Genomic DNA, 21,651 nt, shown 5'->3' on the forward strand with positions numbered 1-21,651 from the left:
AGAAATCCACGATAATCTCTGATGAAACTAATACTGAAATAATACAAATAAATAATTCCCAAAAATATAATGGGATAAGTATCAAACAGTAAGAAAATAAAAAATAAAAACATATACCTATAATAAATATAAAATACACATAAAAATAAAAATGACAAAAGATATAAAATAATAATGAAATACATATCAATAAATAATTAAAAAAAATAAACAATTCATATAATAAAAATATAATATAAAAAAGCACCTATAATATATAAATACGCATATATAAAAATACTAAGTAAAAATAAATAATATAGCATAACGGTAAACAAAAAGCATATAATAAAATATAAATACATAATATATCATAAAAATAAGAAATAAAAAAAACTATAATAAAAAAACAATATAAATACATAATATATAAATATATATAAAAAATAAAAATAAATATATAATAATAAAAATTAAGCTGAGTCTTCTTCACCTGGAGACTTGCGTCCATTTCCCCGCCACTCTTATAAGGCTCTCCCCTTTGTCGGCCGCCAAGTAATTGTTCAATAATTCAGCAGCAATGGAGCCATTATAGCGGCTGTATATCAACTACAAACATCGTGATACTTGCGTAGACGTATCGATAATCTATCGAGAGACAAAGTATCACGATTTATTGCCACACTCCTAGACTAGATCAGCATGCATTTATTGCCGAAAAATGAAAGCGAGACCAAAGCGCCCTTTGCTTCACAAAAACTGGGCAAAAATCTTCTGGACATTTTAAGTTCATGAACAAAAGCGAGTCAAAATTGTCTTTGTAGTATCTTGTCTCCAAACACAAACGGGACAGACAGGAAGCAGATTCATGGCCTTCAGAGTCGTAACAAAGGCCCATGCCGATATTTGGCCCATCCCGAGTCATCACCCCTGACCTTTAGGTTCCCTCAACCGAATTCAAGTCTGGACTAGCCTGGGCCACTGCAAAGCACAAATATTTACATCCGTGAAACATTTCTCAACCGCGTTGACTGTGTATTTTGGGATTCTGTCATCTTAAAGTGTCAGTGGCACAATGCTTGGTAAATCTTGAATTTTTTTTATTTTTTTAAATTTTTTGAAATTGTGCCGTTTACCATAACGTTCTTTGATTTGTCATTGCAAAATAAAGGACACAATGTGGCCCAAAAGATGGCATTTCTTTCAACCGATCATCAAAAAAACCAAAGCAGAAAATATTCCACTTTTTCCAGATGAGCATTTGCAAAGTGGTAGAAGTTGTCATCCCCCGCTCCAAGAAGCGTGCAACTAAGAAGCGTCCGCCGGACGGTCTCCCTTGAGACGTTGCCATCAGCACAGACCACAGTGAGTGGGCGTTAATATTGGACAAGATTTACTTGTTTTATTGTTTTGCTGTTGTGTTGCAGAGGCAGCGACGAGACTCACGAGGGTAATATGCACAAACACAACATGAAGTTTAATTAATGCTGATTTCTGTTTGCTTTCTTCATCATATTTAGGAACCAAGCGACAGCAAAGATGACTTGACTTGACATGACATTTATTGGTTTTGGGACTGAAGGGATCATCTGAATTGTGCCCAGGAGGGGGCAGAATATGGAGCTCTGTGGCATGCCTTAGTTGAATAAAGCTTTTTTTGATGGCGGTTGTGTGTTTTGTTGTTGCAATGAGCACAGTTGTGGAAATGGAAGCGATGGCTGTTGCAGCCAAGAGTTAGCAAGGTGTGGGTCAAGAGCAGATTTATTTGATTTTTTGCTGGCTGTTGGATGGCAAGCTGAAAGTTGCATTGCACAGTGTAGGAAGGGTTCGCGGGAGAAGTATATTAAAAAAATTTTTTTTTGCCTAAACACTATTTTTTTTTGTCTGTTTTAGGGCTGTCTCAGCAATCAGGCCGCACAAGAGGACCTGGGTCAAGGTAATGAGCACAAGCCCAAGTGACCTGCTCACAACCGATTTCTAATATTTTGGGGTTTTTTCCCCAGCTGTACACATTGGAGGACGAGTGAGATGTGTAAGTAAAAAAAAAAAAGCCAGGTAAAGAAAGCAAACGGAGGATTCCATCATATTGAAAAAAATTTTCTTCGTTTCAGGCTGAAGAACAGAACGTTACTCCGGAGGCAATTACTGAATGACATATTCATACGCAGCGTTCCCAAAGAGTCTTTGTTGCTGCCAACTGCAAGTTTCACTTGTTGAAATAAATGAGCTTTTCCTTCAATTGTCACTTTCTGACCACAAGCAATTGTAAAATATTTTGCTTTGCAGGCCGGGGAACCAGTCAAGATAGACTGGACGCTTCAATCAAATAAGCAAGTGAGGACAGAATGGAGGGATCCGAGGTTGGCCACGGCTCAAGTTTTCTGCCTTTGTTTGCCAGCGGCCACACCTGAGGTACAAGCACCACTCTGAAAGTCAACCTGTGTTAATTTCGTCAACACACAATTTTCATGAGGCTAGAATCTAGGGCTGCACAATATATCGGGAAAAATATTGATGTTGGTCCATGCATATCGCAGACATGCAATAAGCCTCAAATGGAATTTTATGCTTTTATTTGAATTTGTCCAGTCAGCCAACTAAAATGTTCACCGCCATCCAATAGCTGAACAATATCGAGAGGTAATTAAATAATATATTGTTGGCTTATTTTGCTGCATGGAAAATGTATCCTTCATGAACTAAAAATTAAATTTCTTTAGGTACATGTTAAATGTCAATATCGGTATCGCTATATTCAGCAAATATATCGCATGATTTTCCAATATCGTGCAGCCCTACTAAAATCCTCGCCAATGAACAATAGCTGGCTAAATTATGCATTTTCGTTGACTAATGATGGGACACTTCATTTAAAAAAAAAAAATGGGCTAAAACATATGGACAAAACATCGGCTCAAGCTAATCTACCACTGTCATGTGATACACAGTTGACACGCCCCGTTTCAAATCTATAGCTAGTGAGTGCAACATGGAGGGGAAGAAAATAATAGCTAAAACCCAACAATGCTAATATGACTGGTAACTTATTAGCTTATAGCATGGCCACCCTAATTGTGTGTGGAGGTGCTTTTCATCCAAAAGATAATTTTATGTGAAATAGCTTTAGATCTGAAAATGCCCGACATGATCAGTTGACAAAACAAATGTTCGCCCTGTCTGTAACCAGGTGGAAACATCTTCTTGGACATATAGGCAACTATAAATGTGGTAAATAAAAACAGAATGTTTGACTATGCTAAAGACTAACAAGCGCGATCGAAAGCGGACTGAAACCGAGGCAAAATTGAAAACTAGCCAATAAAACTAATACCACTGTGGTGCTTCAATCCATCAAATGCTGTTTGAGCTGAAATGAAGTCACCACATTGAATGAAATGTTGCCTGCCGCAGTCTGTTTTTAAAGGGACACTTGACCCATAGTCATTTTCAGTAGGGAAAAAGCTAAAATTTTGCCCCCAGAATTCATTTGATCACTTGATTTTTCATTGTACAATGAATACTTTTTTTTTTTTCCACTTGCTGTCAACCGAAGACATCACCTGTGCCGAGGTGTAAGTAGGCAATCATGGCTCAATTTGCTGACCAAACCCAGAAAACAGGTGAGCCGTGTTACCTACTTCCCCAGCACAGGTGATGTCATCTTCAGCTGACAGCAAACGGTGCAAGGGGTCTTAATTGTACATGAATAATGGAGTAATCGAAAATAATTCTGGGCAAAATAGTGACTATTTACTGCTGAAAATGGGGCAATTATCCTTTTTTAAGTTATTTTCCCCACCATAAACGCTTTGGAAATACGTGCCACGCCCCCACAATTAAAACGATTAAAATCCTGAAGGCAAATTGAAAACACCAAGAAAGCTACACATTTTTTGTGTTGACATCAGTTGCCGTTTGTGAACTTTGCATGTCGGGAAATGTGGACATCGAATCGAACACATTGTCAGTACATGTACTTTATAAAAAAAAAAAAAAAAAAAAAAAAGGAGTACTACTAAGAATCTCTATAGCTGTCAGCCCTGATTGCACTCATCTTTGGAGGAAGGCAACGGGTTTTACATGTCTACTTTGCGGCTCCGTTTCAACTCTGGAACCGAATGCTGACGTCTCACCCACCCAACAAGACCCAAGTAAGTGCGATGTAGCAAAAATGTCTGACAATTTGTCTTCAATGAAATGTCAGTAACATGACTTTTTATTTTCTTCTAGGCTGTGACCAGCAGTAATAAGCACTGCAAAGTCTGTGGAGTCAAGTTGGACAAGGAAATATTTACAACAAGCTTAAGGAAAAGAGAGCACAGTAAAACTCCCGACACTTGTTCTTCATACAGGTTGATGAAAACAATTGAACTGTATGTTGGCAATTTGCGTAAACTTGACCTGGAAGAGAAATGTCAGAAATCAAATGAATAAAAATGAGCTGCAAAACATTTTTGCTTCATTTGTACTGATTGTCTTGTTTTGCATGTTTTTAATAAAAATGAGTTCCACAAATAAGCTCCAACAAATCTTTCATGGGTCTGTGGAGCTGAAAGGTTGACACTGTTTACATCCGGATCGTCACCCGTGGATCGCGAGTGAAAGAAGTTTCCAGATATGTGGTAAAAAAAAAAAAATCCTTTGTAGGGTGTCTGGGTTCTCCCTTGGATGAGGTGAGGAATTCAGCCGAGATAGCTTGGGCATCTGGTTAGGGCGCCTCCCTGGAGAGGTGTTTGGGGCACGTCTTACTGGCAGGAGGTCCCGGACACGCTGGATAGACTTTCGGCTTGCCTAGAAACAAACATCTTGGGTTCCTGCTGGGGAGAGGGAAGTCTGGGTTTGTATGCTAAAGCTGCTTGCCCCCGCGTAAGTCGTAGAAAATGGATGCATCGAACAGGTCAGTGGATAAAACCAATGTGTGCTGTTCATATGAAAGTCAACACCTTTTGAATATCTAAAAAGAATTGTTTGGATATGCCAAACCGACTGCGGGTCCACCAGATTTATTAAAGTTGAAGAATGAACACAAGGGTTCATTTCCTCAGCTTCATCTTTTTTTTGTAAGTGTACTCTCATTCTTTGGCCCAGTTTCAGTGTTGTGGCAACTTGGTACTGGAGCAGTAGTGGCCTGGTGGTTGTGGGCGCTAGCTACTGTAGCAGTGATGTGGAAGCCAGCCAGGAGCTGGTTGTAGCAGTGACCTGGTGGTGGTGGGTGCTAGCTCCTGCAGCAGTGACATGGTGGGTGCTGGCTGTAGTCGTGGGCGCTAGCTCCTGTAGCAGTGACCTGAAAGCCAGCCAGGTGCTGGCTGTACCAGTGGCCTGGTGGTTGTGGGCGCTAGCTACTGTAGCAGTGACCTGAAAGCCAGCCAGGTGCTGGCTGTAGTAGTGGCCTGGTGGTTGCGGGCGCTAGCTACTGGAGCAGTGACCTGAAAGCCAGCCAGGTGCCGGCTGTAGCAGTGGTATGGTGGTCGTGGGCGCTAGCTCCTGTAGCAGTGACCTGGTGGTTGTGGGAGTTGGCTGTACTAGTGGGCTGGAGGTTTTGGGCGCTAGCTTCTGGAGCAGTGGCCTGCTGGCTGTAGTCGTGGGCGCTAGCTCCTGTAGCAGCGACCTGGTGGTCGCCACTGTAGCAGTGACCTGAAAGCCAGCCAGGTGCTGGCTGTACCAGTGGCCTGGTGGTTGTGGGCGCTAGCTACTGTAGCAGCGACCTGAAAGCCAGCCAGGTGCTGGCTGTAGTAGTGGCCTGGTGGTTGTGGGCGCTAGCTACTGGAGCAGTGACGTGGAAGCCAGCCAGGTGCCGGCTGTAGCATGGTGGTTGTGGGCGCTAGCTACTGTAGCAGTGATGTGGAAGCCAGCCAGGAGCTGGTTGTAGCAGTGGTCGTGGGCTCGAGCTCCTGGAGCAGTGAACTGGTCGGTGCTGGCTGTAGTCGTGGGCGCTAGCTACTGTAGCAGTGACCTGAAAGCCAGCCAGGTGCTGGTTGTACCAGTGGCCTGGTGGTTGTGGGCGCTAGCTACTGTAGCAGTGACCTGAAAGCCAACCAGGTGCTGGCTGTAGTAGTGGCCTGGTGGTTGTGGGCGCTAGCTACTGGAGCAGTGACGTGGAAGCCAGCCAGGTGCCGGCTGTAGGAGTGGTATGGTGGGCGCTAGCTCCTGTAGCAGTGACCTGGTGGTCGTGGGAGTTGGCGGCACTAGTGGCCTGGTGGTTGTGGGCGCTAGCTACTGGAGCAGTGACGTGGAAGCCAGCCAGGTGCCGGCTGTAGCAGTGGTCGTGGGTGCTGGCTGTACTAGTGGGCTGGAGGTTTTGGGCGCTAGCTTCTGGAGCAGGACCTGGAAGCCAGCTGGATGTAGTAGTGGTCTGGTGGTTGTGGGTGCTAGCTACTGTAGCAGTGACGTGGAAGCCAACCAGGTGCCGGCTGTAGCAGTGGTATGGTGGTCGTGGGAGCTGGCTGTACTAGTGGGCTGGAGGTTTTGGGCGCTAGCTTCTGGAGCAGTGGCCTGTAGTCGTGGGCGCTAGCCACTGTAGCAGTGACCTGAAAGCCAGCCAGGTGCTGGCTGTACCAGTGGCCTGGTGGTTGTGGGCGCTAGCTACTGTAGCAGCGACCTGAAAGCCAGCCAGGTGCTGGCTGTAGTAGTGGCCTGGTGGTTGTGGGCGCTAGCTACTGGAGCAGTGACGTGGAAGCCAGCCAGGTGCTGGCTGTAGTAGTGGTATGGTGGTTGTGGGCGCTAGCTACTGTAGCAGTGATGTGGAAGCCAGCCAGGAGCTGGTTGTAGCAGTGGTCGTGGGCTCGAGCTCCTGGAGCAGTGAACTGGTAGGTGCTGGCTGTAGTCGTGGGCGCTAGCTCCTGTAGCAGTGACCTGAAAGCCAGCCAGGTGCTGGTTGTACCAGTGGCCTGGTGGTTGTGGGCGCTAGCTACTGTAGCAGTGACCTGAAAGCCAACCAGGTGCTGGCTGTAGTAGTGGCCTGGTGGTTGTGGGCGCTAGCTACTGGAGCAGTGACGTGGAAGCCAGCCAGGTGCCGGCTGTAGGAGTGGTATGGTGGGCGCTAGCTCCTGTAGCAGTGACCTGGTGGTCGTGGGAGTTGGCGGCACTAGTGGCCTGGTGGTTGTGGGCGCTAGCTACTGGAGCAGTGACGTGGAAGCCAGCCAGGTGCCGGCTGTAGCAGTGGTCGTGGGCGCTGGCTGTACTAGTGGGCTGGAGGTTTTGGGCGCTAGCTTCTGGAGCAGGACCTGGAAGCCAGCTGGATGTAGTAGTGGTCTGGTGGTTGTGGGTGCTAGCTACTGTAGCAGTGACGTGGAAGCCAACCAGGTGCCGGCTGTAGTCGTGGGCACTAGCTACTGTAGCAGTGACCTGGAAGCCAGCTGGATGCAGTAGTGGTCTGGTGGTTGTGGGCGCTAGCTTCTGGAGCAGTGACCTGGTGGCTGTAGTCGTGGGTGCTAGCTCCTGTAGCAGTGATGTGGAAGCCAGCCAGGAGCTGGCTGTAGCAGTGACCTGGTGGGCGCTGGCTGTACTAGTGATCTGGAGGTTGTGGGTGCTAGCTTCTGGAGCAGTGGCCTGGTGGTGCTGGCTGTAGTTGTGGGCGCTAGCTACTGTAGCAGCGACCTGGTGGTTGTGGGTGCTAGCTACTGGAGCAGTGACGTGGAAGCCAGCCAGGTGCCGGCTGTAGTCGTGGGCACTAGCTACTGTAGCAGTGACCTGGAAGCCAGCTGGATGCAGTAGTGGTCTGGTGGTTGTGGGCGCTAGCTTCTGGAGCAGTGACCTGGTGGCTGTAGTCGTGGGTGCTAGCTCCTGTAGCAGTGATGTGGAAGCCAGCCAGGAGCTGGCTGTAGCAGTGACCTGGTGGGCGCTGGCTGTACTAGTGATCTGGAGGTTGTGGGTGCTAGCTTCTGGAGCAGTGGCCTGGTGGTGCTGGCTGTAGTTGTGGGCGCTAGCTACTGTAGCAGCGACCTGGTGGTTGTGGGTGCTAGCTACTGGAGCAGTGACGTGGAAGCCAGCCAGGTGCCGGCTGTAGGAGTGGTATGGTGGTCGTGGGAGTTGGCGGCACTAGTGGTCGTGGGTGCTAGCTTCTGGAGCAGTGGCCTGGTGGTGCTGGCTGTAGTTGTGGGCGCTAGCTACTGTAGCAGCGACCTGGTGGTTGTGGGCGCTAGCTACTGGAGCAGTGACGTGGAAGCCAGCCAGGTGCCGGCTGTAGGAGTGGTATGGTGGTCGTGGGAGTTGGCGGCACTAGTGGTCGTGGGTGCTAGCCACTGTAGCAGTGACCTGGTGGGCGCTAGCTTCTGGAGCAGTGGCCTGGTGGTGCTGGCTGTAGTTGTGGGCGCTAGCTACTGTAGCAGCGACCTGGTGGTTGTGGGCGCTAGCTACTGGAGCAGTGACGTGGAAGCCAGCCAGGTGCCGGCTGTAGGAGTGGTATGGTGGTTGTGGGAGTTGGCGGCACTAGTGGTCGTGGGTGCTAGCCATTGTAGCAGTGACCTGGTGGTCGTGGGCTGGAGGTTTTGGGTGCTAGCTTCTGGAGCAGTGGCCTGCTGGCTGTAGTCGTGGGCGCTAGCCACTGTAGCAGTGATCTGAAAGCCAGTCAGGTGCTGGTTGTACCAGTGGCCTGGTGGTTGTGGGCGCTAGCTACTGTAGCAGTGACGTGGAAGCCAGCCAGGTGCTGGCTGTAGCAGTGGTCGTGGGCGCTAGCTAATGTAGCAGGACCTGGAAGCCAGCTGGATGTAGTAGTGGTCTGGTGGGTGCTAGCTACTGTAGCAGTGACGTGGAAGCCAACCAGGTGCTGGCTGTAGTTGTGGGCACTAGCTACTGTAGCAGTGACCTGGAAGCCCGCTGTAGTAGTGGTGGTTGTGGGCGCTAGCTTATGGAGCAGTGACCTGGTGGGGGATGGCTGTAGTCGTGGGCGCTAGCTCCTGTAGCAGTGATGTGGAAGCCAGCCAGGAGCTGGCTGTAGCAGTGGTCGTGGGCGCTGGCTGTACTAGTGGTCTGGAGGTTTTGGGTGCTAGCTACTGTAGCAGTGACCTGGAAGCCAGCTGGATGTAGTAGTGGTTGTGGGCGCTAGCTCCTGTAGCAGTGACCTGGTGGTCGTGGGTGCTGGCTGTACTAGTGGTCTGGAGGTTTTGGGCGCAAGCTACTGTAGCAGGACCTGGAAACCAGCTGGAGTTGTGGGTGCTAGCTACTGTAGCAGTGATGTGGAAGCCAATCAGGTGCTTGCTGTAGCAGCGACTTGGAAGCCAGCTGTACTAGTGATCTGGAGGTTGTGGGTACCAGCTATTGGAAGACAGCTGGATGTAGTAGTGGGTGCTAGCTCTTGTAGTAGTGACCTGGAAGCCAGCTGGGTGCAGTACTGTGTGAGTGACCTGGACATGCTGTGGAAATCAGCAATAGTGGCAAGTGTTTGAATCAATTTCTTAGCGTTATAAATTTTATAGTAAATGTTACTATTGGGCTTTTTTTTTTGTACAAAGTTATTGGTCAAAACGGAATTTTTTGGTAAGGTGGCCACAAATGTAATAGGCAAAGACCTCTGAATGTAGCTGGGAATTGTTTTTGTCTGTTAAATAGGAAGTCAGTTTTGATTTATGTGTAAATTTTACTGTACAAGTTTTTGCATTGAGTTGTATTGGAAAATCTTTAAGGTTTTAGAAGTTGTAATGGTTTTTCTTTTAACAAATTGTTTGTGATTTTTCTTAGCACAGTTTTTGCTTTCAGTATTCTAATAAATTTGATGTGCATTAATAATTGAAATTTGCACAGCAATTTTTGGTCTACGGCGTTTTTTTTTAATAATTAGGCTATAAATTGCAATGGTACAGTTTTTTTGAAAGACTTTTATAGCAAATTTTGAGCTGTGGTAAGTATTGCAAAGCAATTTTTGAGTTGCGCTAAGTAGTTTGTTAAATCTGTATTGGGAAAAGGGGGAAAAAATAACTAGGCTGTAAGTTGTATTGGCAATGTTTTTAGAATGGATTCTTATAGTAATTTCTGAGCTGTGCTAAGTATTTCAATAAATTTGTAAAGCAATTTTCCAGTTGTGCTAAATCTGTATTGGGGGGGAAAAAAATAACTAGGCCGTAAGTTGTATTGGCAATGTTTTTTGAATGGATTTTTATAGCAATTTTCGAGCTGTGCTAAGTATTTCAATAAATTTGTAAAGCAATTTTCAAGTTGTGCTAAGTATTTCAATAAATTTGTAAGCAATTTTCAAGCTGTGCTAAGTATTTTGCTAAATCCGCATTGGGGAAAGGGGAAAAAAATTAACTAGGCCGTAAGTTGTATTGGCAATGTTTTTTGAATGGATTTTTATAGCAATTTTCGAGCTGTGCTAAGTATTTTGATAAATACGTATTGGGGAAAGCAAAAAAAAAATTAACTAGGCCGTAAGTTGTATTGGCAATGGATTTTTATAGCAATTTTCGAGTTGTGCTAAGTAGCGCAATAAATTTGTAAAGCAATTTTCAATATGTGCTAAGTATTTTGCTAAATCCGCATTGGGGAAAGGGGGGAAAAATTAACTAGGCCGTAAGTTGTATTGGCAATGGATTTTTATAGCAATTTTCGAGTTGTGCTAAGTAGCGCAATAAATTTGTAAAGCAATTTTCAATATGTGCTAAGTATTTTGCTAAATCCGCATTGGGGAAAGGGGGGAAAAAAATTAACTAGGCCGTAAGTTGTATTGGCAATGGATTTTTATAGCAATTTTCGAGTTGTGCTAAGTAGCGCAATAAATTTGTAAAGCAATTTTCAATATGTGCTAAGTATTTTGCTAAATCCGCATTGGGGAAAGGGGGGAAAAAAATTAACTAGGCCGTAAGTTGTATTGGCAATGGATTTTTATAGCAATTTTTGAGTTGCGCTAAGTATTTCAATAAATTTTCAATCTGTGCTAAGTGTTTTGCTAAATCCGCATTGGGGAAAGAAAAAAAAATTAGCTAGGACGTAAGTTGTATTCGCAATGTTTTTTGAATGGATTTTTATAGCAATTTTCGAGTTGCGGTAAGTACTTCAATAAATTTGCAAAGCAGTTTTCGAGTTGTGCTAAGTAGCGCAATAAATTTGTAAAGCAATTTTCAAGTTGTGCTAAGTATTTCAATAAATTTGTAAAGCAATTTTTAAGCTGTGCTAAGTATTTTGCTAAATCCGCATTGGGGAAAAATTAACTAGGCCGTAAGTTGTATTGGCAATGGATTTTTATAGCAATTTTCGAGTTGTGCTAAGTAGCGCAATAAATTTGTAAGCAATTTTCAAGCTGTGCTAAGTATTTTGCTAAATCCGCATTGGGGAAAGGGGAAAAAAATTAACTAGGCCGTAAGTTGTATTGGCAATGTTTTTTGAATGGATTTTTATAGCAATTTTCGAGCTGTGCTAAGTATTTTGATAAATACGTATTGGGGAAAGCAAAAAAAAAATTAACTAGGCCGTAAGGTGTATTGGCAATGTTTTTTGAATGGATTTTAATAGCAATTTTCGAGTTGCGCAATAAATTTGTAAAGCAATTTTCAAGTTGTGCTAAGCATTTCAATAAATTTATAAGCAACTTTCAAGCTGTGCTAAGTATTTTGCTAAATCCGCATTGGGGAAAGGGGGAAAAAATTAACTAGGCCGTAAGTTGTATTGGCAATGTTTTTTGAATGGATTTTTATAGCAATTTTCGAGTTGCGCTAAGTATTTCAATAAATTTGTAAAGCAATTTTCAAGCTGTGCTAAGTATTTTGGTAAATCTGTATTGGGGAAAAAATTAACTAGGCCGTAAGTTGCATTGGCAATGGATTTTTATAGCAATTTTCAAGTTGCGTTAAGTATTTTGCTAAATCCGTATTGGGGAAAGGGGAAAAAAACCAACTAGGCCGTAAGTTGTATTGGCAATGTTTTTTGAATGGATTTTTATAGCAATTTTTGAGTTGCGCTAAGTATTTCAATAAATTTGTAAAGCAATTTTCAAGTTGTGCTAAGTATTTCAACAAATTTGTAAGCAACTTTCAAGCTGTGCTAAGTATTTTGCTAAATCCGCATTGGGGAAAAATTAACTAGGCCGTAAGTTGTATTGGCAATGTTTTTTGAATGGATTTTTATAGCAATTTTCGAGTTGCGCTAAGTATTTCAATAAATTTGTAAAGGAATCTCAAGGTGTGCTAAGCATTTTGGCAAATTTGAATGTGGGGTTTAAAAAATTAACTAGGACGTAAGTTGTATTCGCAATGTTTTTTGGAATTATTTTTAAAGGAATCTCAAGGTGTGCTAAGTATTTTGGCAAATTTGAATGTGGGGGGTTTAAAAAATTAACTAGGCTGCAAGTTGTATTGGCAATGTTTTTTGAATGGATTTTTATAGCAATTTTCGAGTTGCGCTAAGCATTTCAATAAATTTGCAAAGCAATTTTCAAGTTGCGCTAAGTATTTTGCTAAATCCGTATTGGGGAAAGGGGGAAAAAATTAACTAGGCCGTAAGTTGTATTGGCAATGTTTTTTGAATGGACTTTTATAGCAATTTTCGAGTTGCGCTAAGTATTTCAATAAATTTGTAAAGCAATTTTCAAGTTGTGCTAAGTATTTCAATAAATTTGTAAAGCAATTTTCAAGTTGTGCTAAGTATTTCAATAAATTTGTAAAGCAATTTTTGAGTTGTGCTAAGTAGCGCAATAAATTTGTAAAGCAATTTTCGAGCTGCGCTAAGTATTTTGGTAAATTTGTAAAGCAATTTTTGAGTTGCGCTAAGTATTTCAATAAATTTGTAAAGCAATTTTCGAGTTGTGCTAAGTATTTCAATAACTTTGTAAGCAATTTTTAAGCTGTGCTAAGTATTTTGCTAAATCCGCATTGGGGAAAGGGGGAAAAAATTAGCTAGGCCGTAAGGTGCATTGGCAATGTTTTTTGAATGGATTTTTATAGCAATTTTTGAGTTGCGCTAAGTAGCGCAATAAATTTGTAAAGTAATTTTCAAGTTGTGCTAAGTATTTCAATAAATTTGTAAAGCAATTTTTGAGTTGTGCTAAGTAGCGCAATAAATTTGTAAAGCAATTTTCGAGCTGCGCTAAGTATTTTGGTAAATTTGTAAAGCAATTTTTGAGTTGCGCTAAGTATTTCAATAAATTTGTAAAGCAATTTTCGAGTTGTGCTAAGTATTTCAATAACTTTGTAAGCAATTTTTAAGCTGTGCTAAGTATTTTGCTAAATCCGCATTGGGGAAAGGGGGAAAAAATTAGCTAGGCCGTAAGGTGTATTGGCAATGTTTTTTGAATGGATTTTTATAGCAATTTTTGAGTTGCGCTAAGTAGTGCAATAAATTTGTAAAGTAATTTTCAAGTTGTGCTAAGTATTTTGCTAAATCCGCATTGGGGAAAGGGGGGAAAAATTAACTAGGCCGTAAGTTGTATTGGCAATGGATTTTTATAGCAATTTTCGAGTTGTGCTAAGTAGCGCAATAAATTTGTAAAGCAATTTTCAATATGTGCTAAGTATTTTGCTAAATCCGCATTGGGGAAAGGGGGGAAAAATTAACTAGGCCGTAAGTTGTATTGGCAATGGATTTTTATAGCAATTTTCGAGTTGTGCTAAGTAGCGCAATAAATTTGTAAAGCAATTTTCAATATGTGCTAAGTATTTTGCTAAATCCGCATTGGGGAAAGGGGGGGAAAAAATTAACTAGGCCGTAAGTTGTATTGGCAATGGATTTTTATAGCAATTTTCGAGTTGTGCTAAGTAGCGCAATAAATTTGTAAAGCAATTTTCAATATGTGCTAAGTATTTTGCTAAATCCGCATTGGGGAAAGGGGGGAAAAAAATTAACTAGGCCGTAAGTTGTATTGGCAATGGATTTTTATAGCAATTTTTGAGTTGCGCTAAGTATTTCAATAAATTTTCAATCTGTGCTAAGTGTTTTGCTAAATCCGCATTGGGGAAAGAAAAAAAAATTAGCTAGGACGTAAGTTGTATTCGCAATGTTTTTTGAATGGATTTTTATAGCAATTTTCGAGTTGCGGTAAGTACTTCAATAAATTTGCAAAGCAGTTTTCGAGTTGTGCTAAGTAGCGCAATAAATTTGTAAAGCAATTTTCAAGTTGTGCTAAGTATTTCAATAAATTTGTAAAGCAATTTTTAAGCTGTGCTAAGTATTTTGCTAAATCCGCATTGGGGAAAAATTAACTAGGCCGTAAGTTGTATTGGCAATGTTTTTTGAATGGATTTTTATAGCAATTTTTGAGTTGTGCTAAGTATTTCAATAAATTTGTAAAGCAATTTTCGAGTTGTGCTAAGTATTTTGCTAAATCCGCATTGGGGAAAGGGGGAAAAAATTAGCTAGGCCGTAAGGTGTATTGGCAATGTTTTTTGAATGGATTTTTATAGCAATTTTCGAGTTGCGCTAAGTAGCGCAATAAATTTGTAAAGCAATTTTCAAGTTGTGCTAAGTATTTTGCTAAATCCGCATTGAGGAAAGGGGGGAAAAATTAACTAGGCCGTAAGTTGTATTGGCAATGGATTTTTATAGCAATTTTCGAGTTGCGCTAAGTAGCGCAATAAATTTGTAAAGCAATTTTCAATATGTGGTAAGTATTTTGCTAAATCCGCATTGGGGAAAAAAAGTAACTAGGCCGTAAGTTGTATTGGCAATGTTTTTTGAATGGATTTTCATAGCAATTTTTGAGTTGCGCTAAGTATTCAAATAAATTTGTAAAGCCATTTTCAAGCTGTGCTAAGTATTTTGTTAAATCCGTATTGGGGGAAAAACCAACTAGGCCGTAAGTTGTATTGGCAATGTTTTTTGAATGGATTTTTATAGCAATTTTCGAGTTGCGGTAAGTACTTCAATAAATTTGCAAAGCAGTTTTCGAGTTGTGCTAAGTAGCGCAATAAATTTGCAAAGCAATTTTCAAGTTGTCCTAAGTACTTCAATAAATTTGCAAGCAACTTTCAAGCTGTGCTAAGTATTTTGCTAAATCCGCATTGAGGAAAGGGGGGAAAAATTAACTAGGCCGTAAGTTGTATTGGCAATGGATTTTTATAGCAATTTTCGAGTTGCGCTAAGTAGCGCAATAAATTTGCAAGCAACTTTCAAGCTGTGCTAAGTATTTTGCTAAATCCGCATTGGGGAAAGGGGGGAAAAAAAGTAACTAGGCCGCAAGTTGTATTGGCAATGTTTTTTGAATGGATTTTTACAGCAATTTTCGAGTTGCGCTAAGTATTCAAATAAATTTGTAAAGGAATCTCAAGGTGTGCTAAGTATTTTGTTAAATCCGTATTGGGGGAAAAACCAACTAGGCCGTAAGTTGTATTGGCAATGTTTTTTGAATGGATTTTTATAGCAATTTTTGAGCTGCGCTAAGTATTTCAATAAATTTTCAATATGTGCTAAGTATTTTGCTAAATCCGCATTGGGGAAAGGGAAAAAAAGCAACTAGGCCGTAAGTTGTATTGGCAATGTTTTTTGAATGGATTTTTATAGCAATTTTCGAGTTGCGGTAAGTACTTCAATAAATTTGCAAAGCAGTTTTCGAGTTGTGCTAAGTAGCGCAATAAATTTGTAAAGGAATCTCAAGGTGTGCTAAGCATTTTGGCAAATTTGAATGTGGGGTTTAAAAAATTAACTAGGCCGTAAGTTGTATTGGCAATGTTTTTTGAATGGATTTTTATAGCAATTTTCGAGTTGCGCTAAGTATTCAAATAAATTTGTAAAGCAACTTTCAAGCTGTGCTAAGTATTTTGCTAAATCCGCATTGGGGAAAGGGGGAAAAAATTAACTAGGCCGTAAGTTTTATTGGCAATGTTTTTTGAATGGATTTTTATAGCAATTTTCGAGCTGTGCTAAGTATTTCAATAAATTTGTAAAGCAATTTTCAACTTGTGTTAAGTATTTCAATAAATTTGTAAAGCAATTTTCAACTTGTGTTAAGTATTTTGTTAAATCCGTATTGGGGAAAGAAATTAACTAGGCCGTAAGTTGTATTGGCAATGTTTTTTGAATGGATTTCTATAGCAATTTTCGAGTTGTGCTAAGTAGCGCAATAAATTTGTAAAGCAATTTTCAAGCTGTGCTGAGTATTTTGGTAAATCCGTATTGGGGAAAAAATTTACTAGGCCGTAAGTTGCATTGGCAATGTTTTTTGAATGGATTTTTATAGCAATTTTCAAGTTGCGCTAAGTATTTTGCTAAATCCGTATTGGGGAAAGGGGAAAAAAGTAACTAGGCTGTAAGTTGTATTGGCAATGTTTTTTGAATGGATTTTTATAGCAATTTTCGAGCTGTGCTAAGTATTTCAATAAATTTGTAAAGCAATTTTCGAGTTGTGCTAAGCATTTTGCTAAATCCGTATTGGGGAAAGGGGAAAAAAACCAGCTAGGCCGTAAGTTGCATTGGCAATGTTTTTTGAATGGATTTTTATAGCAATTTTCGAGTTGTGCTAAGTATTTTGAGAAAATTTTAATGGATTTTCTTTTTTTTTTTTTATATATATATAAATTGGCCATAATTTTTATTGGCGAAGTTTTTTCACTATGTTTCATTGTAAAATTGTTAAGGATTTTTTTTTTTTTTTTTATTGTGCCACATTCCATAATAAAATTTTTAAATAATTTTTGGTTAAATTGTCTGCAGCTGTTATAGTAAAAAGTTTTTGGTGTATTTCTTTTTCCTGAATCATGGATTGTACCCATCTGCCCCCTCAAAAAAACAAAACAACCAATGTCAAGCTGATCCTGCATGGATCAGCTTGACAGAAAACATTTTTATTGTGTCATCTTGCTACAGTTTGAAAATCAAAATATTATCCATCCAAACAGTGAAGTTTCACATAAACACCACTTGCCCCCCATAAGAGTGTGTCTTTTTTTTTTTTTACATGTTCTATAATCAACAGCTTGACTTCCTACTGACTTGTGTATGTAATTGGAAACTCATAACAGCTGGCAATACTGAACATTCAGGCCCCTTTTTTTTTTTTACTTTCAGTCTAGGTTTGTTAGCCCAAGAACACCACCAATGGAAAGGGGAGTTGGGGGGCTGTTCTCAAGTGGATGGATCATTATCTTTTGGGCCACTTGGTGGTTCTTCTTGTTGTGGAATCCCTCCACCTGTCTTCTGCAAACAAAAAAGAAAATGATTAGCATTGATGTTCTTTATTTGAACTGAGTGTCATGTGTTTTGGTACCTGCTTTTCCTTTCCTTGGGCTCCGCCTCCACCACACTGCAAAAGCAAGCACAAATGCACAACTTACACTTTTGATATTTTTTGACATAATTTGCACTTAACTCATTCAATCATTTTTTCAGCAGGGATTATTTTCCATGTACAATTTAAAACTTAAAATCACTTTTTCTACTTGATATCAACTGATGACATCACCTGTGCTTAGAGGAGTAGGCCAATCATGGCTCACCTGGGTTTGGTCATAAAAGTAGCCATGATTGGATATTACCTACCTCCTAAGCACAGGTGATTACACCATTTAGTTCTACAGATGTCACCAAAAACACGCACAAAAAAAAAGTTAACTTAAAAACTGTGCATATAAAATTCCTTTCAAATTTCTACTGAAGAACTTAGCACAAATTTACATTTCTTCAAAAGTTTTATTGAAAAGCTTAGCACAAAAACTTTGCCAATAACATTTACAGCCAATTTACAAATAATTCAACCAAAATCATAAATTTTTACTGAAGAACTGAGTTCAAATTTGCATTTCTTTAAAAGTTTTATTAAAAAGCGCAAAAAACTGTGCCAATAAAATTTACATGCAAAACAAATTCCTTTGAAATTTTTTAAATAATGCAAAAAAAAACTTCTTTAAAATGTCAGCATTTTTATTGAAAACCTTTGCATATACAACTTGCTGCCGTTTCACAAAAGAAAAAAATCTGAAAATACTTTCAAATTTAGCCAACATTTGTGGCCAATTTACAAAAAAATTCTACTGAAAACTTTGCCTATACAATTTACAGCAGGTTTTATTTTATTTTATTCAGATATTAATTGTCCATGAAAAATGCTAATAAAATTACCACATTAATTCCAGAAAAAATTGTAAACGTTTAAGTGGTCAAAAATTCTGAATGAATGGAGGTGTGACTTGAGCCCGCTCCCAAAACACTTGACAAACTTGGTCAACAAAATTTAGCCACATCGACTAATCTCATGTTGCATTCGAGGAAATTTGGACTTTCTACAAACTTTGACGGGGGACCCTCCCTTCAATCTGACATCACTCCACAACAGAATCTTGGAAGGGATACTTGACTTATTGATCCATTTCCAGCAGGAACAAGTTCATAATTTTTCCCTCAGAATTGATACCTTTTCAAAACTAATGATTACATTTGCTGTCCATTGAAGATGACGGCACCTGTGCTGAGGAAGTAGTTAAGGACCCATCGCCGCTCGCACAGGTGACGTCATCTTCAATCGACAGCAAGTCTCATCATTCAAGGTATTCATTATGGGCAAAATGTTCACTTTTTTCTGCTGAAAATGACTGGGTGAATCAAGTAACCAAGTTTACTCGAGGTGAAAACAAATTGATCACTGTCCGCCATTTGGGTTTGTTTAACTTTCACCACTAGGGCTGCTCCATTATGGGTAAGAATAATTTATTATTTTGCCAAGAACTGAAATCATGATTATTTTTCTTGGTGCAAACAAGAAAAATATTCCAGCAATTAAAAATAGAAACACTATGATTATGCAATTTCCTTTTGGACCAAGCAGAATTGATATTTTATTCATGTTGGCAAAAACTTGGACTGCAGCTTGTCCACTCTACATTTTTTTATATGTAAAAAAATATTCTATAAATTAGTTATTCTAAAAGGTGCAAACGTATAAATTTAAACAACACATGGGGATTTAATTAAAATTTAAAATTTGTGTTATGGTTTCTTTTTAACTATTATACTGATTTGTGATAATTGAAATTGAATACAATTAATTGCACGGCCCTAAATTCCGACCATCCTCTAATGCAGCTTATGTGTTTGATCACCTGGCCATTTTGCTAGTTCATCCACTTACAAACTATAGAGGTTTTTTTTGTTTTTGTTTTTAATTTTGGTGCATGTCCACTGTGAAAGACAATCTAAAAATGAAAAAAAATAAAATCTGGATTTTTTTTTTCCCCTTTCCCCAAAAGTATTTGACCACATGCCAATCAGTAAAAATGGCGGCCCTCAAAGATCGGTTCAAAACAGCACGAGACTCAAATAGCAGTTGAAATGCTGCAGGTACATGCCTTTGTGGGGAAACTGTTCTGGACCTGGGCGGTCGGTCGACGCTGAATCCTCTGAGGAAGCGGTCCGCCGCAGATCTTTGCCTTTCCGACTGTCCAGATCGACCTCCGGCACACCACAACCTGCAAATCGGCAACAGGAAATTACAACAACAAAATGTACATTGCCACTTCATTTAACTCATTCGCTCGCCGCCATTTTCACATTTCGTAATCCCGTTCGCTCCCGGCTGTTTGACTGGATTCGGACTGATATTGCAAGGCCCGCAGAAAATTGTCTTCTATTGCTATCAAAACATGGAAGCTACCCAAAAAATATATATATCAGTTTCCGTTTTGCAGCCATTAAAGTTTCATCAATTTTCCGAATTAGGTTTTTTTGTTTTTTTTTTTCAAAATGGCCCTGGTTGATCTCATACTCTGCTGCCACTTGCTGGCCATTTGTGTAATAAATACCATTTCTGCAACCTTTGGTTGAGAGGCTGCATCAAAGACTATTATGTATGCTCTAGCATAAAAACAAAAACACGTATAAATACGTCTTTGGGAGAAAATGAGTTAAGAGTTTAAGTCATGGTTATTTTTGCTTTTACCTAAATATGGCCATTCATGTCAAATCTGCAAATGTGTTTCTGGAGATACACAAATGCAACCATGATTTTCAACATGTCTTTTTAAATTTTGTGTGTACATTTTCCATTACTTTTTGCTTGCGATTTGTCGGAAATGCGTTTGTGCAGACTTGAATTTTTTTTTAGGCAAACATCACGCCGTTTCTAAATTTTCACGCATGTCTCAGAGGTGCTAACCTGTGGCTACCTCACGATACGATACATTGCTCAGGTAATAAATCCACAATCATCTACGATAAAACTCATCATGAAATAATAAATAAAGTAAGCTCATACATCTTCAACTGAAGACTTGCGCCCATTTCCCCGCCACTCTTTTGAAGCACTCCCCCTAATGGCCTGCCAAATAATTGCTCAATAAGTCATTAACAATGGAGCCGTTCGTTATAGTAGCTGTATCTTAAATACAAATATCGCGATACTTGCGTAGACGTATCGATAATCTATCGGGAGACAAAGCATCACAATATAGATATGTTGTCCCACTCCTAAAGTCCATTCCTCCTCCTCCGTCCACGGGGAGGCAGTGTTGCTGTCTCCGTTGAATGGGAACGATACATTTCAAATCGGACACTGAACAACAGAAATCGAGTCTTTCATGATGTGTTTATTTTTGCACAAGTCAGGGGGACAAAATTGAGCCTTAGTTTGTTTCCCTTGAGCTGGTTTTGGCCTTCACTCCAACGACACTCTTCTTCTGCTGTTAAAATTTTCTTCTTCTACACCACTAGAGCGGCAGCAGCAGCTCTGATCTGTATATGTTACTGGATAGCCAATAGAGCAAGACTGCTCAGCGTACGACCCGATACATTTACAATATCAGAATTGGAGAACATTTGATTTATAGCATCATTTATCATGTTTTAAGCACAAACAGTACTTCCGACATTTTACAGCTTGCCTAAAATTCATTTCGATATTATATATATCTCTCTTAGTGATGTTTAGGAGGAAACTTTCAAGTGAAGGCAAAACAAGCTTAAGGGAAACAAACTCAGGCCACATTTTGTTTCCCAACTTGTGTAAAAAAATGGAAGGTCAGATCAAGACTTTCTACATTCAATTTGAAACGAGAAGCGGCTCGTTCCCCTTCAATGGAGACGGCAACACTGCCTCCCCGTGGACGTTGGAGGAACACATTTAAATATGTGAGCACTTGTGATGTTAGTCTCCAAATGAAACGTGCATGCGCGAGCGACCATCCACAAACGCACTTTCGACAACCCGCAAGCAAAAGTCATGGAAAACGCATGCGCGAAATTTCAAAAGACACAAAAATGGCCAGTATATATTTTGAGGGCGTCACCTCTGTGTGACACTTTCAAACGTCCTTATTCCGGTTCATATCAAAAAGAAATCTAGCGTGCTTAAAAATCATTTAGATTGGCAATGGTCAAGGCCTCATGCATTCAATTAATTACCAAAGACTAGAACAAAGGCCATATTTTTGCTATAATCATTTATTTATTAGTTCTCTTTGTTTTTAAAGCATTTCCATTTGTTTTATTCAATTAGCAAAATTGTTTTTTGAATTTTAATATTAGTTATCTAAAATAAACTTGTACCCAAAAGAGCATCTGCAGCAGAAAATAAATGTGAAAGCTGAGAATTTTTATTAATTGATATTTAATTCTACTTACGCTTGTATTTATTTAGGGAGAAATAGATATTTTTTATTATATATATATATATATATATATATATTTATTATATTGTATTTGCCAAGTATAGTAAGTTGTTTGAAAAAAAAAAAACAACCATGTGCAATAAGGCATTTATTTTATTTTAAATACGATCATGCATTTATTAAATAAAAAAATATATATATAGTAAGGCTTTTTATTTAT

At 40.0% G+C, this 21,651-nt stretch overlaps 1 protein-coding gene across 1 annotated transcript; it reads right to left on the reverse strand.

Annotated features, from left to right (window-relative positions):
- Positions 1-3,651: 3,651 nt before the first annotated feature.
- LOC144010920 (uncharacterized) lies at positions 3,652-17,356 on the reverse strand. The gene is made up of 10 exons (XM_077511442.1): positions 17,331-17,356; positions 17,102-17,137; positions 16,992-17,031; positions 9,229-9,329; positions 8,983-9,174; positions 8,563-8,837; positions 8,335-8,521; positions 8,125-8,158; positions 6,881-8,016; positions 3,652-6,180 (listed from the first exon to the last, which is right to left on the reverse strand). The coding sequence occupies exons 1-9, from the start codon at positions 17,354-17,356 to the stop codon at positions 6,958-6,960; spliced, it is 1,950 nt and encodes a 649-aa protein (XP_077367568.1). The 3' UTR covers positions 3,652-6,180; positions 6,881-6,957.
- Between the last annotated feature and the right edge of the window lie 4,295 nt (positions 17,357-21,651).

Source organism: Festucalex cinctus, chromosome 21 (assembly GCF_051991245.1).
Source record: "Festucalex cinctus isolate MCC-2025b chromosome 21, RoL_Fcin_1.0, whole genome shotgun sequence".
Taxonomy (NCBI): Eukaryota; Metazoa; Chordata; class Actinopteri; order Syngnathiformes; family Syngnathidae; genus Festucalex; species Festucalex cinctus.

What these genes read in the sequence shown, in the direction of transcription:
- LOC144010920 (XM_077511442.1), bottom strand. Translation starts at nt 17,356, where the DNA reads ATGGCTACTTTTATGACCAAACCCAG. An exon ending in TACATCCAGCTGGCTTCCAG is followed by an intron (nt 8,838 to 8,982) that starts GTCACTGCTACA and finishes ATCCCCCACCAG; the next exon opens with GTCACTGCTCCATAAGCTAG. An exon ending in GCTTCCACGTCACTGCTCCA is followed by an intron (nt 8,017 to 8,124) that starts GTAGCTAGCGCC and finishes CACGACCACTAG; the next exon opens with TGCCGCCAACTCCCACGACC.